The sequence below is a fragment of the Lutjanus erythropterus genome, chromosome 10, assembly GCF_056507025.1.
Source record: "Lutjanus erythropterus isolate fLutEry1 chromosome 10, fLutEry1.hap2, whole genome shotgun sequence".
NCBI classification, from domain to species: domain Eukaryota; kingdom Metazoa; phylum Chordata; class Actinopteri; order Lutjaniformes; family Lutjanidae; genus Lutjanus; species Lutjanus erythropterus.
Genome location: NC_139326.1, coordinates 35,595,538 through 35,615,578, shown reverse-complemented (window position 1 = coordinate 35,615,578; position 20,041 = coordinate 35,595,538). Strand labels below are relative to the sequence as shown.

The following is a 20,041-nucleotide window of genomic DNA, read 5'->3' as shown; positions in this document are numbered from 1 at the left end:
TACATTCTTTTCACCACCAAAAAAAGTAAACTTGCAGACTTAAAAACTTTAAATTTAGATGAACTCCCGTCTGTGAAGAGTCCTTGTTTTAAATTGCTTAAAGTGCAGGTTAAAAATAATTCTAATGTGATTTCCTTAAGTAAAAGAGCAGCCACTCTCCCAGACTTCATGACATAAAAGCAAAGTCATTATGCTTTTATGTCATGAAGAGTGGGAGAAATTTTCTCCACAATAAAAGCTTTTGTTAACTGAATACTGCTGGTTCGACTCTCCTCTACAACCTGCCTGGGGAGTTAGAATACTGAACCCAAACAGAACCTCCTGAAGCCACACTGCCTCCTTGTGGATAATGCCCTCATATCCACCCGAGCCAAGGGGTGAACTCACTCGGGTCTGGGGCCAGACATTCGCACTTGTAGGTGGTGACGTAGTCGGGCTTGAAGTCGGTGTTGATGGGGTAGTATTTGAAGGAGCCCACCATCTTCTTGATGGCGTCGGAAATGAAGATGAAGGAGATGAGGCTGGAGAAGCCCTCCTCAGTAAAGCGCGTCATGTACTTGATGATGTAGCTGGCGTCCGTGGCGACCAGGATGAAACACTGCAGGCAGGAGTGGATGCCGATCCACAGACGCAGCTCCATGTAATCTATGCCGTTGTTCCTTTGAGAGGGAGAAGTCAGAGAAGCATAATGGATGCATTGATGGAGGACAGGCATGTAAAAAATATATTGGTTTGGGTTCTTGGGTGATTTTTGTCATTTTAATTTCCAAATTTAAAAGTCCAGTGTGAAAGATTTGGCAGAAATGGAATTTAATATTCAAAAGTATGTTTTCATGAGAGTATAATCACCTGAAAATAAGATTTTTTGTGTTTTTGTTACCGCAGAATGAGCCCTCCATATCTATAGAGCCCTGTAGCACAAAGAGGACAGCCATGGCAGAAACAAAAAGCAGTAGAGATCCAGAATATTTTCACATCTAATTCAGCGAATTAAAGATTTATTTTGACCAAACCTGAACTGGTGATTGTTGAAACAGCGGAAAGACGAACCAATATGGTTTTGGTGAGTTTTGTTTTGTTTTTATGATGAGTTGACGAGGCTAGTCCTGGTGCGGTGAAATTGACAAACCTGAATAATTAATGGGAGTCGTGGAACATTACGGGGCGACTGAGGATAGTGTATGTGGCTGTCCTTATCTGTCACTGTGATTTGTCTACTGTCAGCCGTTGACCATCAGAAATTTATGATACGGACGCGTGAAAGAGAAATGCCCATATGAAGACAACACCCATATAGAGAGACACACTCGAGGCAAAGGAGAGATATTTTGCAAAACTGATGTTAGTTAATGATATGGATCCTCACAGATTAGGATGCGTATAGTCTGGCTGTGTCACTGCTGGAGAGACATATGGTCAGAGGGTTACCATTGTTTTTTGGAGATTTTCTTTGGCTGATGACTGAAGGACATCGACCAGCCACTTGCATATTTATTTTAACAGCATATGTCTGGTGGCTGGTGCTGATTTTGTGCCCTGACTGTAAATAAGGATGTTTTGCATATCAACACGGGAGGGCAACTAATGTACATTCACAGTGAGAGAAGGAGAGAGCACCATAAAGTTGTACTGTAAAGTTACTCAGTAAAAGTGTGCTCACAGTAAGAACAACTGCAAACAGCTTCCACCCAAGTCATTCAGTGTCTTTTAGTGATGTTGGCTACCTGGTCTCCCCCATAAGATGTCAACAACAGTGTTTATTGGTCATGTTGAAATTTGAAGTTTAACCAAGTCACACCAAGTTGAACATGTTGTGACCACATATATAAACAGACGCTGCTTTAGCACATCACTGCAATATGTTAACATCATCATCAACCAATACATATAAACGGGGGAGCTGCAATTTTTCTGGATAAAAAGCAGTAAAATGTTTCTCAAACATTTCTCAACTGATTTCAATGAGTTGTTTTTATTTCAAGGGTTCAAGAGCTATGAAAAGTAAGTTAAAAACAGCTTTTCTTTCTATTCTACTAGTTTTTGATTATTGGTTTAAAGGCCAGTTTTGACCGATTGAAAATGGCGGCAACACTGATGTACAATTCAGAGGCCAATGTGGCATCTACACATGTGGTTGAGACTAGAGCTACAATGATCAATCGAATAATCGATTATTAAATAAATCGCACAATTGGTTAATCGGTTTGAGTTCATTCTTTCAGTTTCTTTGCTCCTCTCTGACAGTAAACTGAATGTCTTAAGGGTGTGAGTGAAAGAAGACATTTGAGGACGTTGTCTTAGGCTTTGGGAAACACTATCCATCTTTTTTTTTTTGCCATTTTCTGACATTTTAAAACAAACATCTTAATATGGGCTAACTAACAATTGTTTTCATAGTTGATTAATTGGACAAATATTTTCTCGATTAATCAACAATGAAAATAATCATTAGTTGCAGCTCTAGTTGGGAATACCTCACTAAATGGATGATGACTTTGTACAAGTTATAGTTGGTGTCCTCCAAATGGCCGACTCTCTTGCAATGATGTTACACTCCCATTCCCTATTCAGATGTGTACGGTTGTATTGTACAGTTGTAAGAATGTCTGCCTTCTTGACATTTTGTGACTTAGAAAGCTATGATATCGCCCAGCCCTAGTATACAACCAGCACAAACATTCAATTCTGCACTTCTGCAAATCCATTATCTGTCTTAATAAAAGGCACATATGAATGAGGTAAAAAGATTTCACAAATGCAGTACCTGATTCTAACAAATCTTCTAACTTTGACACAGTCATTGCTGGCAGAAACGTCTTCATTTGTTATCTGCAAACTTCAGAGTTTCTTCTTTTAATGGACTGAACCCAATTAGAATTTCCCCCACTTTCATCTGGATAAAGGAGCCAGCAAATTAATGTGAAATCAATCTTAGCAATACAGAGCATCAGTGGATGCGTTTTAAATTTAAGCCGGAAGGGAATAAAGGCTAGAAAAAGTGACGTGTATAGACTTTGATAGCTGCTACATGAGCCGCATTTTAAAACAAATCTCTTCACTCTCACTCTCAGTTGAATGCAAATCATGTACAGAATCACAAAGAGGGGTCATACACTGCAGAGCAAGAGATTTATCTGTGTTTTTCTCTATAATGGGATTATCAAATAAGCCACTAATTGACATTAAAGAGGGAGTCCACAGAACACCGTGCTGCAAACTGTCTACTGCAAGATCATTTGGCTGTAAAGAAGCTCACTTGCTGAATTCAAACAGGAGTTTTTCAAAGATGAGGATGGGTCCAGTGGAGCTGAGGATGATGAGGGGCTGACCGCTGAAGAGACAGAAGACAGAGCCTGCCAGAGCTGTTCCCAGGAAACTCTCCATCACACCCTGATGGAAGAGAAGGAGATTTAGATGAGATGGGAGGACAAGTGGAATAACAAGTGTGTGTGAGGCGGGAGCAGCCACTGTGTGTGAGTGCATTAGATATTAAACAAAGGGTCAAGATGTTGTATTTCAACTTGACAGTGAGGGGAGTGAACGAGCGCCAGTCAGAGCACTTATCTGAAATGATTCCTGTGTGTGTGTGTGTGTGTGTGTGTGTATGTTTGTGTTTGTGCAAATGTACTGATGCATGAATAGGAAAACAGGAGACCTGGTCTGATGTCAAACCACAAGGAACTAAAAATACTTTGACCTCACAGTGCTGTCAGATGACCCTGTGACTTATTTATGAAGCCCGACACTCTGAGATGGAGAAGTTCATATCGGAGAGTCGGTGACATCACTGTTTTATGACCGAGCTGTTAGATTGGACGGCAGTAGCTCAGGTCAGGTTGGTCTGGGTACTGTCGAGGTGCCCTTGAGCAAGGCACCAACACCCCTACTGCTCAGGGTGCCTGTTTCTGGGCAGCAACCATCACTCTACCACCTCCCCCACAAATTGCATGTGCATGTGTGTATACAAGCCTACATGCCTGTAAAATCATTGACAACAGAACGGAAAAAAAATTGAATGAATCCCCCTTAGGCATTCATAATGCTCTTCTTCTTCTAAACGTAAATAAATGATGACTGTAGTTTTTCTCAGTTGTTCTAAGATGCAAACACATTTGGATGACTGACATTCTGAAACAGATATTAGTCAACTCAGGACAAACAGCATTAAAAACAGGAACACAGCGTATGACAAACCTGCTGCTCATAGTTAAAGGCTGTAGATACATCTTGTCTAACCTGATAAATATGACACACAAATTGCACTTCCTGCGCTGACACCAGTTGATTTTAATCTACTGCTGCAACGTGCCTCTGTTTATAATTGGTTTACTGACTCCCTAGCCATGTTAAATATGAATGTGACTTGGTAGCAATAGTAATCTCAGCATGCTCTGGCACTGAACACGTCTTTGTGTCACAGACACACAGACATACAATCAATCATGTATGCATACCTGATAAGTATTAAAACCTTTTTTTGTTTGTTTACCATAGCTTAATGAAATCTGTATAACAACACCTGTAAAGCTCATAAATGAACTAATTGGCCTTTATCTTATGGCCTATTTTCTGACCGACAGTTTTCATTTACACGTTGTGAAGGCAGTAAATGTACTTGCGCTGTGTGTCCATGTTTGTGTTGGTCTTATAATGAGGGGTGGACAGGCGTATTGCTATCTTGAGGCAGCAGAAAGTGACTGTGCCATTGACCAACAAAAACCAGGTCAAAGGTCAATGGCACAGTATTTTCCTGCTATTTAAATGGTGCATTATTCAGATGAAAATGAGCCTTTATGGATGACTTCACAACACGTGTACACTGTGTTTCAAGGGTACTGCAGTTAATCCACGGGCCATAAAAATCAACTTTCTGGTTAACAGTGGATGTGGATGGAAACAAAATAGAAAGCAGCTTCTCTGACTATTGAACCCACTTGGACAACACAGAGTTTCAAGATGCTTTTTATTGTGTGTTGTTTTGTTTCTAACAATTTACTTTAATGATAAGATATGCTGCTTTCAGTAATTAACCTACTGTAGTAACATTTCCATGTGTGCTATAATGTCACGTACAACCCCATTGTACCTGTCGCCTTACTTTGAGACATTTAAATAGCAAAGTTGAACTGGTCGCTAAAATGCTAAAAATCAACTAAAAGTCCTTTCGCCACTGTAGATCCACTTTTTGAAAACGACAAACCATTTCCCAATTAATCATCATCTGCAGAAATGAACGTTCCTGACCATTTTTTACCTCCATTTCTGTATCACCTCATACCTTATACATATGTTTAGATCTGCAACAAATTTCCATTGTCAATTAATCTGTTGATTAGTTTCTTGATTAATCAATGAGTTGTTTGGTCCATAAACTGTCAGGAAATGGTGAAAAATGTCAGAGTTTCCCCGCAGCCCAAAGATATTCAGTTTACTGTCAGAGAGCAGCAAAGAAACCAGAAAATATTCACATCTGTGAAGCTGGAATCAGAGAACTTTGACTTTTCTCCTTGATTATCAAAATACTCTTTGGTTAATTTAATAATTGATTCATAATCAATCATTGCAGCTCTACACATGTTAAATATTTTATAAATAAGAAAATGCATTAAGGCTGAGTTAACAGGCTATCTCATTGATTTTATATCACCTCAGCACAAAAACAATATAGGACATTTTAGCCCACTTCATAAATGAGACAAAGTCAATTATTTTAGGTGGAATTAACAGGCTCTTAGTTTTACCTCTCATCAGATGTATATGCCATACTATAGACACAGAGCACCTATGTTCATCTCTGAAGAATACACCCACCAGAGGGGAAAACAATCAGCACCACAATATGTAACCAAAGACTGAAACACTAACAAAATGTCTGTAGCTAACTAAAAAAAAAAAGATTTCCAGAGAGGAAAAGATATACTGACAAAACTCAATATTGTCTGTGTCTCTTCTCCTTTTCTGAGAGACACATTCCCACTTAACTGCCAAAAGTGAAATGCTTTGATATCTAGAACTGTTTGATCAGATCCCCAGGTAAGATCATCATTAACCTAACAAATCAAAAAAAAAAAAGCTTCAGCCTCTACAGTTTGTCTGGACAAATTGGCAACTGAGTGTCAGGATCCCATAGTTTCCCATTCTTTCTACAAATGCCTCATGTCTGATTGCCTGTATGCACTTTTTTAAATATATATTTTTGGGCTTTTTATGCCTTTAATGAAAGAACAGCTGAGGATATGACGGGGGGATATGAAATGCAGCAGAGGGCTGTAGGTGGGAACCCACGGCCGCTGCAGAGGACTCACAGCTTCAGTACACAGGGCGAATGTTCTACCAGCTGAGCTACCAGCCCACCACCTGTATCCACTTTTGTATTAAAAGCTTAGTTTTTCAGGTGGTCAACTTTTAAACATTTTGATCTGGGTTCTTTACCCCGTTGGTGGTGCATCCCACCTCACAGCAGCTTTTAGATATTTCTCTGTTGTTTGCTAGCCGACAGAAATTACAAGGAGGCACCTTCACATAATACAAAGTCAGTGGAGAGCATTGAATTGTTTTCCCCTTCAGTGTGGGATAAACTTAATTGTGCTCCGTCTCTGTGAATATGTCTCTCGGATGAGAGTAATGAGTAGCTGAAGTCTCTGCTGGATGCCTGAAAACCTCACTGTGACAACATCCAGTAAACACAAAACTACACAAAACCCCAATAAAAAACACAGCTTGGTTTTCTATGTATTTCTCTCTCTTTGAACCTTCTCTGTTTCCTGTCTTTATGCTAAGCTAAGCTAATCAGCTGCTGGCTATAACATTATATTTCACGGACAGAGATGAGAGTGGTATTGATGTTCTCATCTCTTGGAGAGGAAAATTAATAAGCAAAGTATTGCTTTAAAGTAATCTGCAGCTTTTTTGTTTTATATGAAGTGCAGTTTTGTGTATGAAGCTATTATCGTAAACAAAATCAAACACAAGATGTTTACATCCAAATTACATATATTGAAGAGCATTATTGTTATTTCAAATAAATCTATTTATTATTTAAAGCTACTACAAAGAACTTTCATATTGTGTTGATTTTGGAGACCCCTGTGGACATAAACGGCAGTGTTTCCATCCACTTACCCACAAAATATAACATCAAAAATAAAAATTATCTGATTAAAAAACTCCTGCTTCTTTTTAACTGGGTACTTCATGACTCAATGTAAATTTGGCTGGGAAAATGTAACCACAGGCTTGTTTCATCTGATTTCAAAGAGAATGAAACCACTGACTGATCCATTAAGAGTAACTATATAGAAAAATCCAATCTTCTCATGGATGGTCTCGTTTGCTTATATAGGTCATATGAAGGCATCAGAGCAGAACTCCTTGTAGTAGCTTTAATTAAATAACAAACAAGTACTTAAATAAATGATGATAAATGACTGCAAAGCCAGAATTTATAAGGAGGCGCTCCTTTAAAAGATCAATGCCAGAAAAGGTTTCTACGATGGTGTAAAGGGAGATACACAGCCTGGCTACATGTATAGAATCCTCCCTGTTAAAATACATATCTATTTGACTTGTTGTGTTTCCTGAGTTTTTACCTGATAGTTGTCGGTAGCATCTCCCAGCAGGCCACCGAAGGTGATGGCGTTGGTTATGCAGCCCAAATAGATGAAAAGCACAGCGGAGACGGACTGGATGTGGAAACCCTCATAGAAATCACTTGGCAGCCATGGCAATTTCCGCTTTATGTCCAGGTACAGACCACCACAGAAGCTACACAGACAGACAGAAGTGGAGAGTTTTTAAACTTATATCGAGACAGAGATGTAGGGATCTATGGCAGAAGCAGAACATAATACTCATTAGTATGTTTTCATCATGTCTGTGAAGATTTTCAGTCATCCAGGTCAGGGCTTTTTTAGAACCACAGCTCTCAAAACCTGTGTTTACCTAAACATGGGCTTTCAACAAAACCATCCAAAGAAACAGGACTGAGAGAGGAGAAAACAACATTGAAAGGAAAAACATCGTTATTCCATACATTGTGGGTGTTTTGGAAAAGGAGGATTTTTAACAAACATCACATTCCTGCACATTTCAAGCCCAGCAACATCCTGAGGCAAAAGCTTGTCAACCCCACATACAGAACACCCAGACACAAGCAGGATAATGTAGTGTATGCAGTCCAGTGTAGTGAGGAATGCTCAGACCTGTAAATTGGGGAGACGAAACAACCGCTGCACGAGCGCATGGCGCAACACAGGAGAGCAAATTCCTCAGGTCAGGACTCAGCAGGCCACCTACATCTTTAAGGCCAAGGGACACTCTTTTGAGGACAGCAATGTCCATATTTTGGCCAGGGAAGACAGACAGTTTGAGAGCGGAGTAAAATCAGTCATTTTTGTTAACCTGGAACAACCATCCCTCAACAGAGGAGGAGGTCTATGACACAATCTTTCTGCCACATACGATGTCAGTCAGTTGAACACCCACCTACGCTCGTGTGGCTCTAACATGATGACATGATACTCAGGTGACCCTAATGATCACTCAGTGGAGGGGTGGGTACATGAGTCATGTCCCTCTCAAGGTATTAATAACCCTACAGAGGTTAATTACCTGAAACTCCCAATTAGTCAGTTAGAACTGTAGAAGCCTCTTGGATGAGAGGCCAAATGTCTTCAGGAACTCAACCAACTCCAGCTGCCTACGACAACCCTTCCTACATATATTTTCATTAGCATATAATAACCTGAAAGTAGCAATCATGTTTTCATTACTATGGAACAGAGAGAGCAGGTCCTCATCTACAAGGCCACCATGTTCACTGCTATGTTTCTACGGTAGCTCAGAATGGACAAACCAAACACTGGCTTTTGACAAGGCCTTTTACGCTTAAAAGGGGAAGTGCGGCAAGGTGTTTGTAATCTGGAAGCTCACTAAATTCCACACACTGGTCCTTTAAAAAGATACCACTACATTTTGCTTTCACTTTGTTAAAATGAAAAAACTTTATTCAGTATTGAAATCCACACTTTGAAGATTAATATTCTTTCATTTGCATAAGCACATAATAAATCTTATTTTATACTCCATTCACTGTGATAAAACAACTGGGTGGAACATTTGGTGTTCTTGGTTCTGTTGTTTTAGGCACAGCTGAAACTTCCAGGCCAACATCTTTGTATCCTCAGCCAAAGTGCTCATTAGGGAGCATCTGCATCTTTGGCGGAGTTGAATTGGTACCCAAATTATTTTCCCGCTTTGCCAAATTTTGATTAATTCATATTCAGATTGCCTTTTCCACATGCCAGTCGGGTTAAGTTCGGTCCAATCCTCTCAGCAGTTTGCCACGCGGCCTGGATGAACCTACCGTCCAGTGAAGGCCAGCTCCTCTCCGAGCTCGTGTTGCTCTGGCATCTCCTCATCCTGAGCCAGGCCTCCTCCTCCTCCAGCTGTACCGTTCATCTGCCCCAGCTCGTTTAAGGAAAACACTGACTTCCTGCAGGAAAGATACATATGAGAGAAAAGACTGGGACTGGACTATCACAATACTTGGGTGCCACTTCAATATGAATTACAATTCTACACATATTGCAATACAAACTGTGATTTATTGCAATATTTGTTTGCTTGTTTAACACAAGAACTTGGGGAAAAAATGAATCATACATGTCTACTGCATATCATGAGTCCTAAAAGACAATGCACATCACATGTCAGTCAGTCTGAGTTTTATTTCAGCAGCATCATTGCTATGCTGCATGTAAAAGAGGTAAATAAAATACTTTTTGAAGTAAGCAGCCAAATTTGGCTGTTGCTGTTCAGTGAGCTAGAAAATAAATAAAATAAGATGATAGGCCAAAAGGAATGGAGCCATTTACAGCTACACATAGTACAAATATGAATCTTTAAATCAGCATCCTTCACATAGGAAACTGAACCCTGAACCTGACTGTGTGCAAATAAAATGTGCACTAGAATAATTTAAAAACATAACTCTCTTTAAAGTGTATATGTGTACATGTAGCTATTCCTGCGCATCAAGTTAGCAGCAGATAGCAGCGTGACGTCAGCAGCTATTAGTTTGTTTCCACACAGCAGAGGAAATATACGTCTCCAAGTTGGAGCACGTATGTCGTTTTATGTTAAGATTGTGAAGGAAAAAGATAATTTTCTCACAATTGTGATGCTAATTTCTATTAGTGCCTCAATGGGAATTCTCATTGTAAGTTAACATTAACCTAATGGACTAAGCCCTAATTATTTAGGATATATACAATTGATTCAGGAACTAAAAAACTACAAAACCAATTTTAAAACTAATAAAAAAAAAGATCACAATACTTAAAAGAATGGATTATTTTCCCCATCCCAGTACTGATATCAAGCAATTAATTTATGTCATTAAAGTGCAAATCCATCATGTTGTAAGTGCCATTTCAGAAGCTTTTTATCCCTGCAAGCTTTGGCCGGTGCTTTTTGACATGCACCCTGTATAAAGCTCTAACCTCAGCGTTTCATTCAGGAAACAATTTATTTTGCTGCCACCCGAAATCAAGTTAATTCAGGTAAGGGTTCAACTTCATACGATTGTTGGTGGGCATATTGCTCACTGTGCCACGGAAAAAGACGCTGTGAGATTAATGAGCATTACTGAGGTGGATGGTAAAACTCCAACCTTTTGTCAGCCGAGGGGACCTTCTTTGGCGGCTCAATGCGGATTTTGGGATCCCATTCTCCAGGTGGAAGCACAATCACCTCATCCAAAAACTCGTCTATGCCTGCGATGAGGTCCTCCCGATCTCTGGCCTTGTAGGCAACATCACTGAAGAGCTGGGAGGTGGGGAGAGAGATAAAGGGAGACGATTTCACCATAGCACCTGGATTACTGTACATCATGGTGATAGTAATCAGTATGTACTGCTCTAATAACTGGGATTTGAATTAGATCTCCCATTCCTTTCTGGTGGTGTCTGGAGACTTGTTAAGCATAAAACGTGGAAGCTGTATCGGCGTTTTGACCCCAGTTGGATTACATTCAAAAACAACTGTCAGTCTCTAACTAATCATGCCCTAGAAACATTGTGAGTCAAGTGCACGGGAGCATAATACAGAAAAAAAAAAAAATCAAAGGGTGGTTTCTAATTGGCAGTGACTTGGGCATTGGTCCAGTTCTAGTTTTATAAATAGTGGCTGCATGCTGCACAGACCGCAGGCCATTAGGACTGTAAACCAAAGAAACAGCACAAACTAAATATCAAAGTGAAACTTTTCAAAATTAAAAGCACCAGGTATGAGGACAGAAATGTTTTTTTTTTCCTTTCCCAATTGTGGTATGTGGTAACTTTATTGATTTTCTCTCTCCCACACAAACAGTTCAGTTGATCTGTAGAACAATCAGTGAATGTGTGTGAAGCATTTTGCTCCGCACTGCCATGTGTCTAGAGTGACTTAAATCCAGCTGCAAATCCAACAACTGCAAATGGAATTTAAACACTGACTGTACTTACTATATGTTAAATAATACAGTGAACACTTTATCAAAACATTTAATGAGAGAATGTTTTACAATTCAAATCACTATAATGTTTGGTTTCAGAAGTGAAGTGAGCACAAGAATAAACCCAGTGAGCATACATGGTAATACACATACATGCCCTGCAGTGGGTGATTAAAACTGCCCAGAAAATCATTAATACCCATCTCCAAAGTGTCAGAGATACTGGGGAGACAAGTTGTCTGTGCAGAGAGAATTAAAGAATTCTAAAAGACAATATCCACCCCAGCCACAGGCTGTTCACCCTGCTGCCGTCTGGAAAGAGTTACATAAGTATCCACAGTTGTACCACCAGACTAAAGAGCAGCTTCTTTCCTCAGGCTGTGGACTCCATAACTCATCCTCTACACTCCACTATGTATAAATATCATGGAAATCTACAATGTCATTGCATAAACTGCACATACTTCTGGTTGTATACATGTGTGGGTTTATATGTATATAACTATATATATTGTTTTTATTTCATTCTATTCTAATTCAAATATTTGTATATTTGTTCAGAGTGTGAAGCATGAAAAGACTACAACCTAAATTTCATTGTACAACTGTGTGGGGGATAACAAAAGTCATTAGGCTTCAAACACTGCACCATGTACCATGAATGTTGTAGAAAATTTAATGGCAGTAAGATTAACTGGTGTCACTCAAAAATTAAATGTGTAGTTGTCCATAGGTGCTACAGTATACACAGTGTTGAGGATATCAGACCAAATCTTTGTGATGTTATGTTAAAATAGAACTAGAAGAGTACACTTAGTAGAGTGCACATCTCGGCCAGGCAACATTTGCACTTTCTGCAATGCCAGATGCCACCAGCTTAGATCTGCAAAGTTTTGAGTAAAGATTAAAGCAGATGGCTGTACAATAAATAATACAATAGAAATTATTTACACTTTATGTTGTCTTTTCATAGATCAGAGCCTGCATGTCCCAGTGGGAGTTGTGGCTGTTCAGAAAGTTCATGTTTTGGCATACAGCTGATTAGATCACCCCCAGTAACTGAATTTAATTCCAACAAGTAACCACCATCATGTTCAATTTCCAAAAAATTGGTCTTGCCACAATGAAATAGCTACTTTGGGGACTAACATCATTGCACATGAATATAATTGGGCTCATTAAAACCACAAGAGCTCCTGCTTTCCAATCACACTCAATTTTTCTAATTCCAATACTGTTTAAGGTCCCCAGTATGCAGAAATATTCAAAACGCTATTTTTAGAATAGGTGAAACCCATTTATACATTTAACAAAAAATATGAATTCAACATCCAGCTGACCAGTGTGGCATATAGAGATGCTGATTAAACAGCAGGATTATTGCACAGGTGTATCTTGGGCTGATTACAATAAAATGCCTAAAATGTGCAGTTTTATCTTAAAGAAAGACATTTACTAGGCACTGACCTATGGCTATTTCATATAGGGCTACAAATACCAAATCTGGATTATCTTGCTGGATTTATGCATGGATTTAAAATAAATTCGTAAACAAAATTTGAGACGAATGAACCTTTTGTGCGCATAGAAGAAGTCTTAGATCTTTAAATTCAACTCATGGACAAGAACAAAAGTGCTGCATTTATATTTTTAAGTGTAAATCTTATAACTGGTGTTTAACCCTTCCCCTGACCAAAATTGAGCCTAACTTTTGAGCATTATTCAACCCAGCATGACTTTATTGGTACATATTTTTCTCCTGGTCTGTAGTGCTATTTATCCATCTAGAATCTTTTAGTGTCACTTGCAGAGTTTTCGAGATCTCAGTAGAGATCTCCAAATCTCTGCAACTCATACCAAAAAAGTGTCCTGCTACAGCCTCTGACAGACCGACAGATGTAAGACTCACACAACCGAACACAGGCTTATGCCTTGCAAATACGAAAATACGTGCTGTTGAATCTGACCTACCTCATGTAGGGTGGTGCTGAGGTGTAAAAGGGATGATTTAACTCTTATTAAACTGCAAGATTATAATAGAGGACAGCCTAAGATTACTAACCACCAACCTTATTGTCATTGTTTGATTTTTGCTGGTGAACATTCTGTTTTTGTGCACAACTGTGGCTTTTTTAACTTGCTTAAAGGGATAGTTCATCCAAAAATGAAAATTCAGTCATTATCTACTCACCATCATGCTGTTTGCAGGTTGGGTTTAGTTTTTTTTTTTTTGTCTGCAAAACACTGCTGGAGTTTCACAGGAAAGCAGCATTGCAGAATCTCCCAAACAATTTAAGTAAATGGTGATCAGCGGACTAATAAACTAAACCCAACCTTCAATCGGCACGAGGGTGAGTAGATAATGGCTGAATTTTCATTTTTGGGTTAACTATCCCTTTAAGCAAGTTCAATTTAAAATAACAGCCTATTATTTCTGTCTTCACTACCTGCATCTGCTGTTGGAATAGCACACTTGGCTTTGTGCTCAGTGATATAGGAAGCAATTAAAACAACTACAACTGCATTCAGGAGCGTGAATAACACTCCCATTAGCAAACCATGAGTGACTCATTATCCCAATAGAATCTCTGCTCCTAACTCATGCCTAACAATCAGCATCGCTAGCAGATGTAATTAAAATGCAATAGCAGGGGATTGACAGGCTAAAGCACATGCCACATACATTTTAGCTTCGGCTAGAGCTCACAGCTGTTATGACACTTTGTATTCCCACATGTTTACTGAGACAGTATCAGTGTCGGCATGCGCTGTCTACAAAAGAAGGCATGTCAGAAAATGTTCTAAAACACAACGACAGACACTCACATCATCCACCATCAGGGTTGCTATGGCTCGGCCGATCTCATTATAGGACTTGGCCTTCCCTTGGGGTCCCAGGAGGATAAACAGGAATCTGTGTGGTGATAAGACACATGTGAGTTATGTGCAGGGATGGCAAGTGTGCGTGAGGAGGTTTTGTTAAGAGAATATGAGGAAGCATCGCAGATTATTTCACCTGGTGGGCACAGGGACCTCAGTGAGACCTCCTAGTGTTGTAGCTTGAGCCAGGCGGACAAAGGCCACGAAGGGTTTGTTGAGGAAATCCACTTCGCCCACCAAGACGTTGGACGCCTCTGCATCTCTGGGAATCTTCTTCATGAATTTGTTTTTCAGCTACAGAAAGTGCAGGGACAAATAGAAAACATGGTGAGTCATCATAACTATCAGACTGGATCTTTATTTTTTTTGCTGTTGTGGTTTGCAGAAATATTTTATCCTTTATATGTACTACCTCCTCAGACACTACAGGATTTTGCAGGCTCTTTTGGGGTGACATAAAATCCCTGATTTCACAACAGCTGTTCTAAAAATGTTTTTAAGCAATCATGCAGTGAAATTTTGGGAGCAAGAGGAAATTTTGATGTTTTTTTTTCTGTGTAATTACTTAAAATCAAAGGCAGTTTGTTCCAGGGAGAAAAAACCCACACTCTATTCTGAGTGTTTGAAAAAACCTTACCAAAAAGGCTTGTGATTAAAAAATTCTTACAAAATGTGCTTTATTTATAAATGTGGAAGTGCACAGGGAGTTATTCCAGGAAGAAGCAATATCTTTTGGAGCTTAAACTCAGCAAAAACAGCAGCACAAAATAAAAAATATAAAAGTGCACAGAGCATTGACAAAATGTAGTGACGCAAAATCACTCGTAGTAGTAGTACGTACCCAAATGCACCCTTCCAATCTGGCGGTCTATTTAAACCGCTAAAACCTCCCATCTCTCCCTCTGCCTGTCAGTGCCATTGCCGCCTTGCAACAGCGTCACTGCCTGTTCATTCAGCCCCACCACCACCCCAGCACCCACCTGCAGGCTCTGACAGGAGGTCAAAGATACGTATTCATCACTTCAACAATACCTCAATGGAAACGTAATCTGTCAGGAGTGATGAGGTCAAACTCTAACAATGCTCTGCTGCTGAAATAGTTGTCTGACTGAAATGTTCTTTTCAGTACCCATATAAATCAAAATAAAAATACAATAAAATAGTATATAATAAAACACTGAAATGTTTTTTATGACATTTGCATGGGGGACTGCTATAATTGGCAGGATTGGTGATTGGACAAAATTGCAAGGTTGCACAAAATTCACAAGAATTGGTTAAATCTGCATAAATTTTTGCCACTGCAGCTTGCTGGAGCGACTGCTTATTCATAGCTAAAGTCATAAGTCTTCTAATTTACATTTATTTTCAGAGGTGAAATAATTAGATTGATAATTAATTGAGACAACATCAAATACCGGATGGTAAGGATATTCCTTCAACTAAATGAACACAGAACTGTTCGACCCTCCCAGCTCTGTCACCTGTCTCAGCGATGCATTTTAGTCCCTGAGTTCTCTTGGAATCTTCAATGGATTTTAATTTAAAAAAAAATCAGCTCTGTCATCAAAGGGCAGCTTTTATCAGATTAGACTCTTAGCTTAATTAAAGCCGTTTTGATCTCACAAGGATCTGGAAGCTGTTATCCATGCTTTTATCACCTCTCGGCTCGATTACTGCAATTCCCTCTATATGAGGTTGACCCATCCCAGACTGTCTTGACTCTTTCTTGAACCTCTTAAATGGATCAAACCGCAGCTGCTAGACTCTTAAACAAAAAAACAAAAACAAAAAAAGATGACACATCATTTTTAAAGATCCACCTTTTTTCTCTTGCCTGGCTGCCTCAGACTGTCCCATCTTAACTTATCTCCAATGTCCTGTCACTGCATTTTGATCTGTTGCTGGTTTTATTCTATCTCTATTTCATATTACTTCCTATTTATTATTTTGATTCATTTATCATGTAAGTGGGTTTAGGTCTCCATTTTTAGTCTTAGTCCCTTTTACAATGCATACAAGGAAAGACATGTTTGTTTGGTACAGATCCCCACCAAAATCACAATACAGTCTATTTAATTGGAGCTGCAACTAATGATTATTTTATTAATCTGTCAGTTATTCTCATGATTTAGCGATTAATCATTTAGTCTATAAAATGTCAAAAAAAATTTACATATTCACATGACAATTTGCAAGTGATGTCTTCAAACAGTTTCTTTTGTCCAACCAACAGTCTAAAACCCAAAGACTCTTCATCTAATGTCAAAAATGAAAAGGAAAAGTGGCATATTTTTAGATTTAAGAGGCTGGACTCAGCAAATGTTTGACATTTTGGCTTGAAAAATGACTAAAACATCATCATTCCCTCTAATGTCACAAATCTTATCACAATCAGTCAAAATAATTGCTATTGGATATTTTTATATTTTATATTTTTCTAAAATCGATCAGTACTGGGACAGATTCTAGCCCCTCTGCCTCGACTGGAAAGCACTTCGGCTCAGGTCCTGTTGTTTTCAAATTGGTTGCAGCTTTTCAAATGTGTGAATTCGCTGCTTTTCTGCGTCAAGGGTGACAGTAAAGTGAATCAACTGCAGTAATCAAACAAGCACTTGTTAACTCAGGCGCTGGTTAAGTTATAATGGAGTTTTTCCTTCTTTTACTGATGTTTTATAGAAAAAAAAGATTAATTGAGAAAATTATTTTAATCAATCATGAAAATAATAGTTGGGTGCAACCTAAAATATGCTTATTATTTTAGTTTTTGTGGCTGCAATGACCGGACATCCCTACATTGATCTCTAAAGTTTTACCCTCCGTCACAGTCTCTATAAACCTGCGACGTCTGACTGGAGGTGCCTCATAACAACCCTGCTTTTCCCCCCAGAGCTTTAAACTTCAAGAAACAGCAATCAGAGCGGTACAACAAACATAGGCTGACATTGCTGTGACTGAAACAGGGATGGCAAGCTAAGCTGACCTGTCTGATTGCATGTAAAGGTGTGGCAGGAAATTGGACGGCAGCACAATAACACTCAATAATTGGAGAGCCTTGCCAATAACCCACAGCCCCAATCTGTGGCAACATGTGAGAGCCGAGCACGCGGACGGGACGATGAGATCTATGTTTTTCCCGGTGCCAGCTCAATACTGACACAGACAATGTGGCACACACACACACACACACACACACACACACACACACACACACATACACAGAAACAAACTATCACTTGTCCATTGTCACGTGTGACCTACTGTAGGCCTGTAAATACAATCTGAACATCCAGCCAACCACTCGGAACCGGGGTACTTGGAACTGGACAGCCAGTACTCGTCCTCACAGTTGCACTAACAAATAAAGTTCATAACCCACATTGCACGCTCCCAAACAAATTTTCATTTATTCATTTTTCTACATTAGTCATCGCTGTGGATGACACTTAATCCTGACCTGTCTGTTTCAAAGCCCAGTATCCTAATCTGAGCACCAACAAGCACGCCCTTGTGTCCGTCAAAGCATGTGTCACCGGGTTTAAACCTTATTCCTGCGCCGGCCCCACAAATAGGTGAGTTATGTGCTCTCACGCTTCCTCTATCACTAGCTGTCACCTTCGCTGGCAATTGCAATGAAAGATTGATGACACTCAGGACTGAGCCGTCTCTCACCACTCTGCTGAAACAATCAATTCAATACAGCACAGCACCTTACTGAGACATGCGATAGGTAATCTCACCAATAATGGGAAGCAACGCTGTGGAAAATGAGTATACACCCCAGAGATAGCCTCCATGTAGATAAATAGACATTTTGCTATTATAAAAGATAAAAGGAACATGAATTTGGCCATTATTACCACCCTGAGGGATAAAGCCAAAGCCCTGCAAATATGATACTGGTTGAATTTGAGATTGTAATCCTAAATGATCTTTTATTACACTCATTCAATATCCTTCTAATGCTTAAAACGATGTGGAGAAGATTGAAATGAGTCACCTGGTCTGTGCTGGGAGTATCTGCAATATCATTCATACTCCGACTCTGGGCGTGACCTGGAGAACAAAACAACAATGGGAACAGTTAAAACATCTTAATCACATGTTATAAATCATAGATTATTATCATATTTGTAGATGCATTCAAACAAGGACAGGACTTAAGAATAAATACACAGACAGAGCAAAGTAAAGCAGCAACAGAAAAGGTAGAAACTCCTTTTGTGCTTCTCCCATTTCTCATATTAACCACACTGAGTAATAGGGATGTATGATAATATTGGCACTTCATCTGTATGGGCCAGTAAAAGCTTTAAAATGAAATAGTGTACTGGTTGAAATGAACATTCCTGCGGATGTGACAGGCCCGTAAGATGGCACTTTAATTATGCAAGTATGTCTGCAGCATGGAGGGTTTTAGACGTGTCTGAAAATGATATAAAAGTTGCACATTCACATTCCTCCAACACTACACATTTAACTGCCCATATTAAGAGCTGTTATTCTTATCAACAAACATAACAATAAATTTAGAGATGCAACAATTAATCAATTATTAAATTAATCACCAACTATTTTGATAAACAATTAATCAGTTTGAGTAATTTTGGAAGAAACAAGTCAACATTCTTTTATTTCTTTGTTCTTAAATGTCAGTATTCTTTGGTTTCTTTATTCATTTCTAACCGTAAACTGAATATCTTTGGGTTGTGAGTACAACCATTTTCTGGCATTTTAAAAGCAAACAACAATTAATCAGTTAATCAAGGAAATAATTAATTGACTATGAAAATAATAATTTGTTGCAGCGCTAAACAAATTAACGAAGACTTGTTTTGTCAACAGTTTGAAAAGCATTGTGTTTTATGTCTGCATCTGCCAGTGGACCATCAGAATAACAGCAGGCATAATAATATGTTAATTCCATTGCAGGAGAGACTTCATTTCCTGTGCAATTAGGAGGGAAAAATGTGTGCATTTATCAGTATCAGCATTTGCAATCAGCCAAAATGAGTTGGAATATAGCTGCATATTGAATATCTGCAAAAAAACAGCGTTGTGCATTCCTGATATGTGAGACACTGCATGACTTAGCAGGAGTAATTTTTTCAAATGGAAAATATTAAATCAATCAAAAAAGCAAAAAGAGTGAAACTTCTTCCTCTAATGCAAAACACAAGATGACATTCAAATCACCCGTTTAATTTCAAGATGCTAGCTGGTGATTAGAAAGCTTTGGAAAAATCCAAAGATAAGATGATATCAGTGTACTGTTTTTTAGCCACAAAGGGAGCGAGCTCTATTTGAATTCTGAGGACTTAAATAACTGACGTCAGTAATAAACTGAGGTCAGTGAACAAATGTCTGGCTTGTGTTGGGATGAATGGGTGAAGGGCTTCACTCATCCTTGCTGAGTCCATCATCCTCAGCATGAATGGCTCACTTTAACCAAACACTGTTAAACCTGAAAGAAAGACAGAGTAAGAGGGACAAAGAGAGACATGTTTGTGGCTGGACAGACACTCACGCAGGCGACCGTAGTTGGAAGGCTGCTGTTTCATTCTGAGGTCTTCTGTGGATCGGTTAAAGTTGGCTACTGGCCCCGGAACCGGCCCACCTCGGGACCCTACATTTCGACCTGGCGAGGGAAGGGCAACAGAAACAGAC

At 39.2% G+C, this 20,041-nt stretch overlaps 1 protein-coding gene across 1 annotated transcript in view; it reads right to left on the bottom strand.

Moving 5' to 3' along the window:
* Nucleotides 1–20,041, bottom strand: part of slc4a5a (solute carrier family 4 member 5a) — a 62,332-nt gene that overhangs the window by 20,493 nt on the left and 21,798 nt on the right. The window contains exons 7-15 of the mRNA XM_084729186.1: nt 19,902–20,012; nt 18,375–18,430; nt 14,511–14,668; nt 14,321–14,408; nt 10,673–10,827; nt 9,365–9,493; nt 7,590–7,764; nt 3,257–3,390; nt 388–659 (exon numbers count right to left, since the gene is read on the bottom strand). Coding sequence (XP_084585312.1) covers nt 388–659; nt 3,257–3,390; nt 7,590–7,764; nt 9,365–9,493; nt 10,673–10,827; nt 14,321–14,408; nt 14,511–14,668; nt 18,375–18,430; nt 19,902–20,012 — 1,278 coding nt within the window. The remainder of the gene's footprint in view (nt 1–387; nt 660–3,256; nt 3,391–7,589; nt 7,765–9,364; nt 9,494–10,672; nt 10,828–14,320; nt 14,409–14,510; nt 14,669–18,374; nt 18,431–19,901; nt 20,013–20,041) is intronic.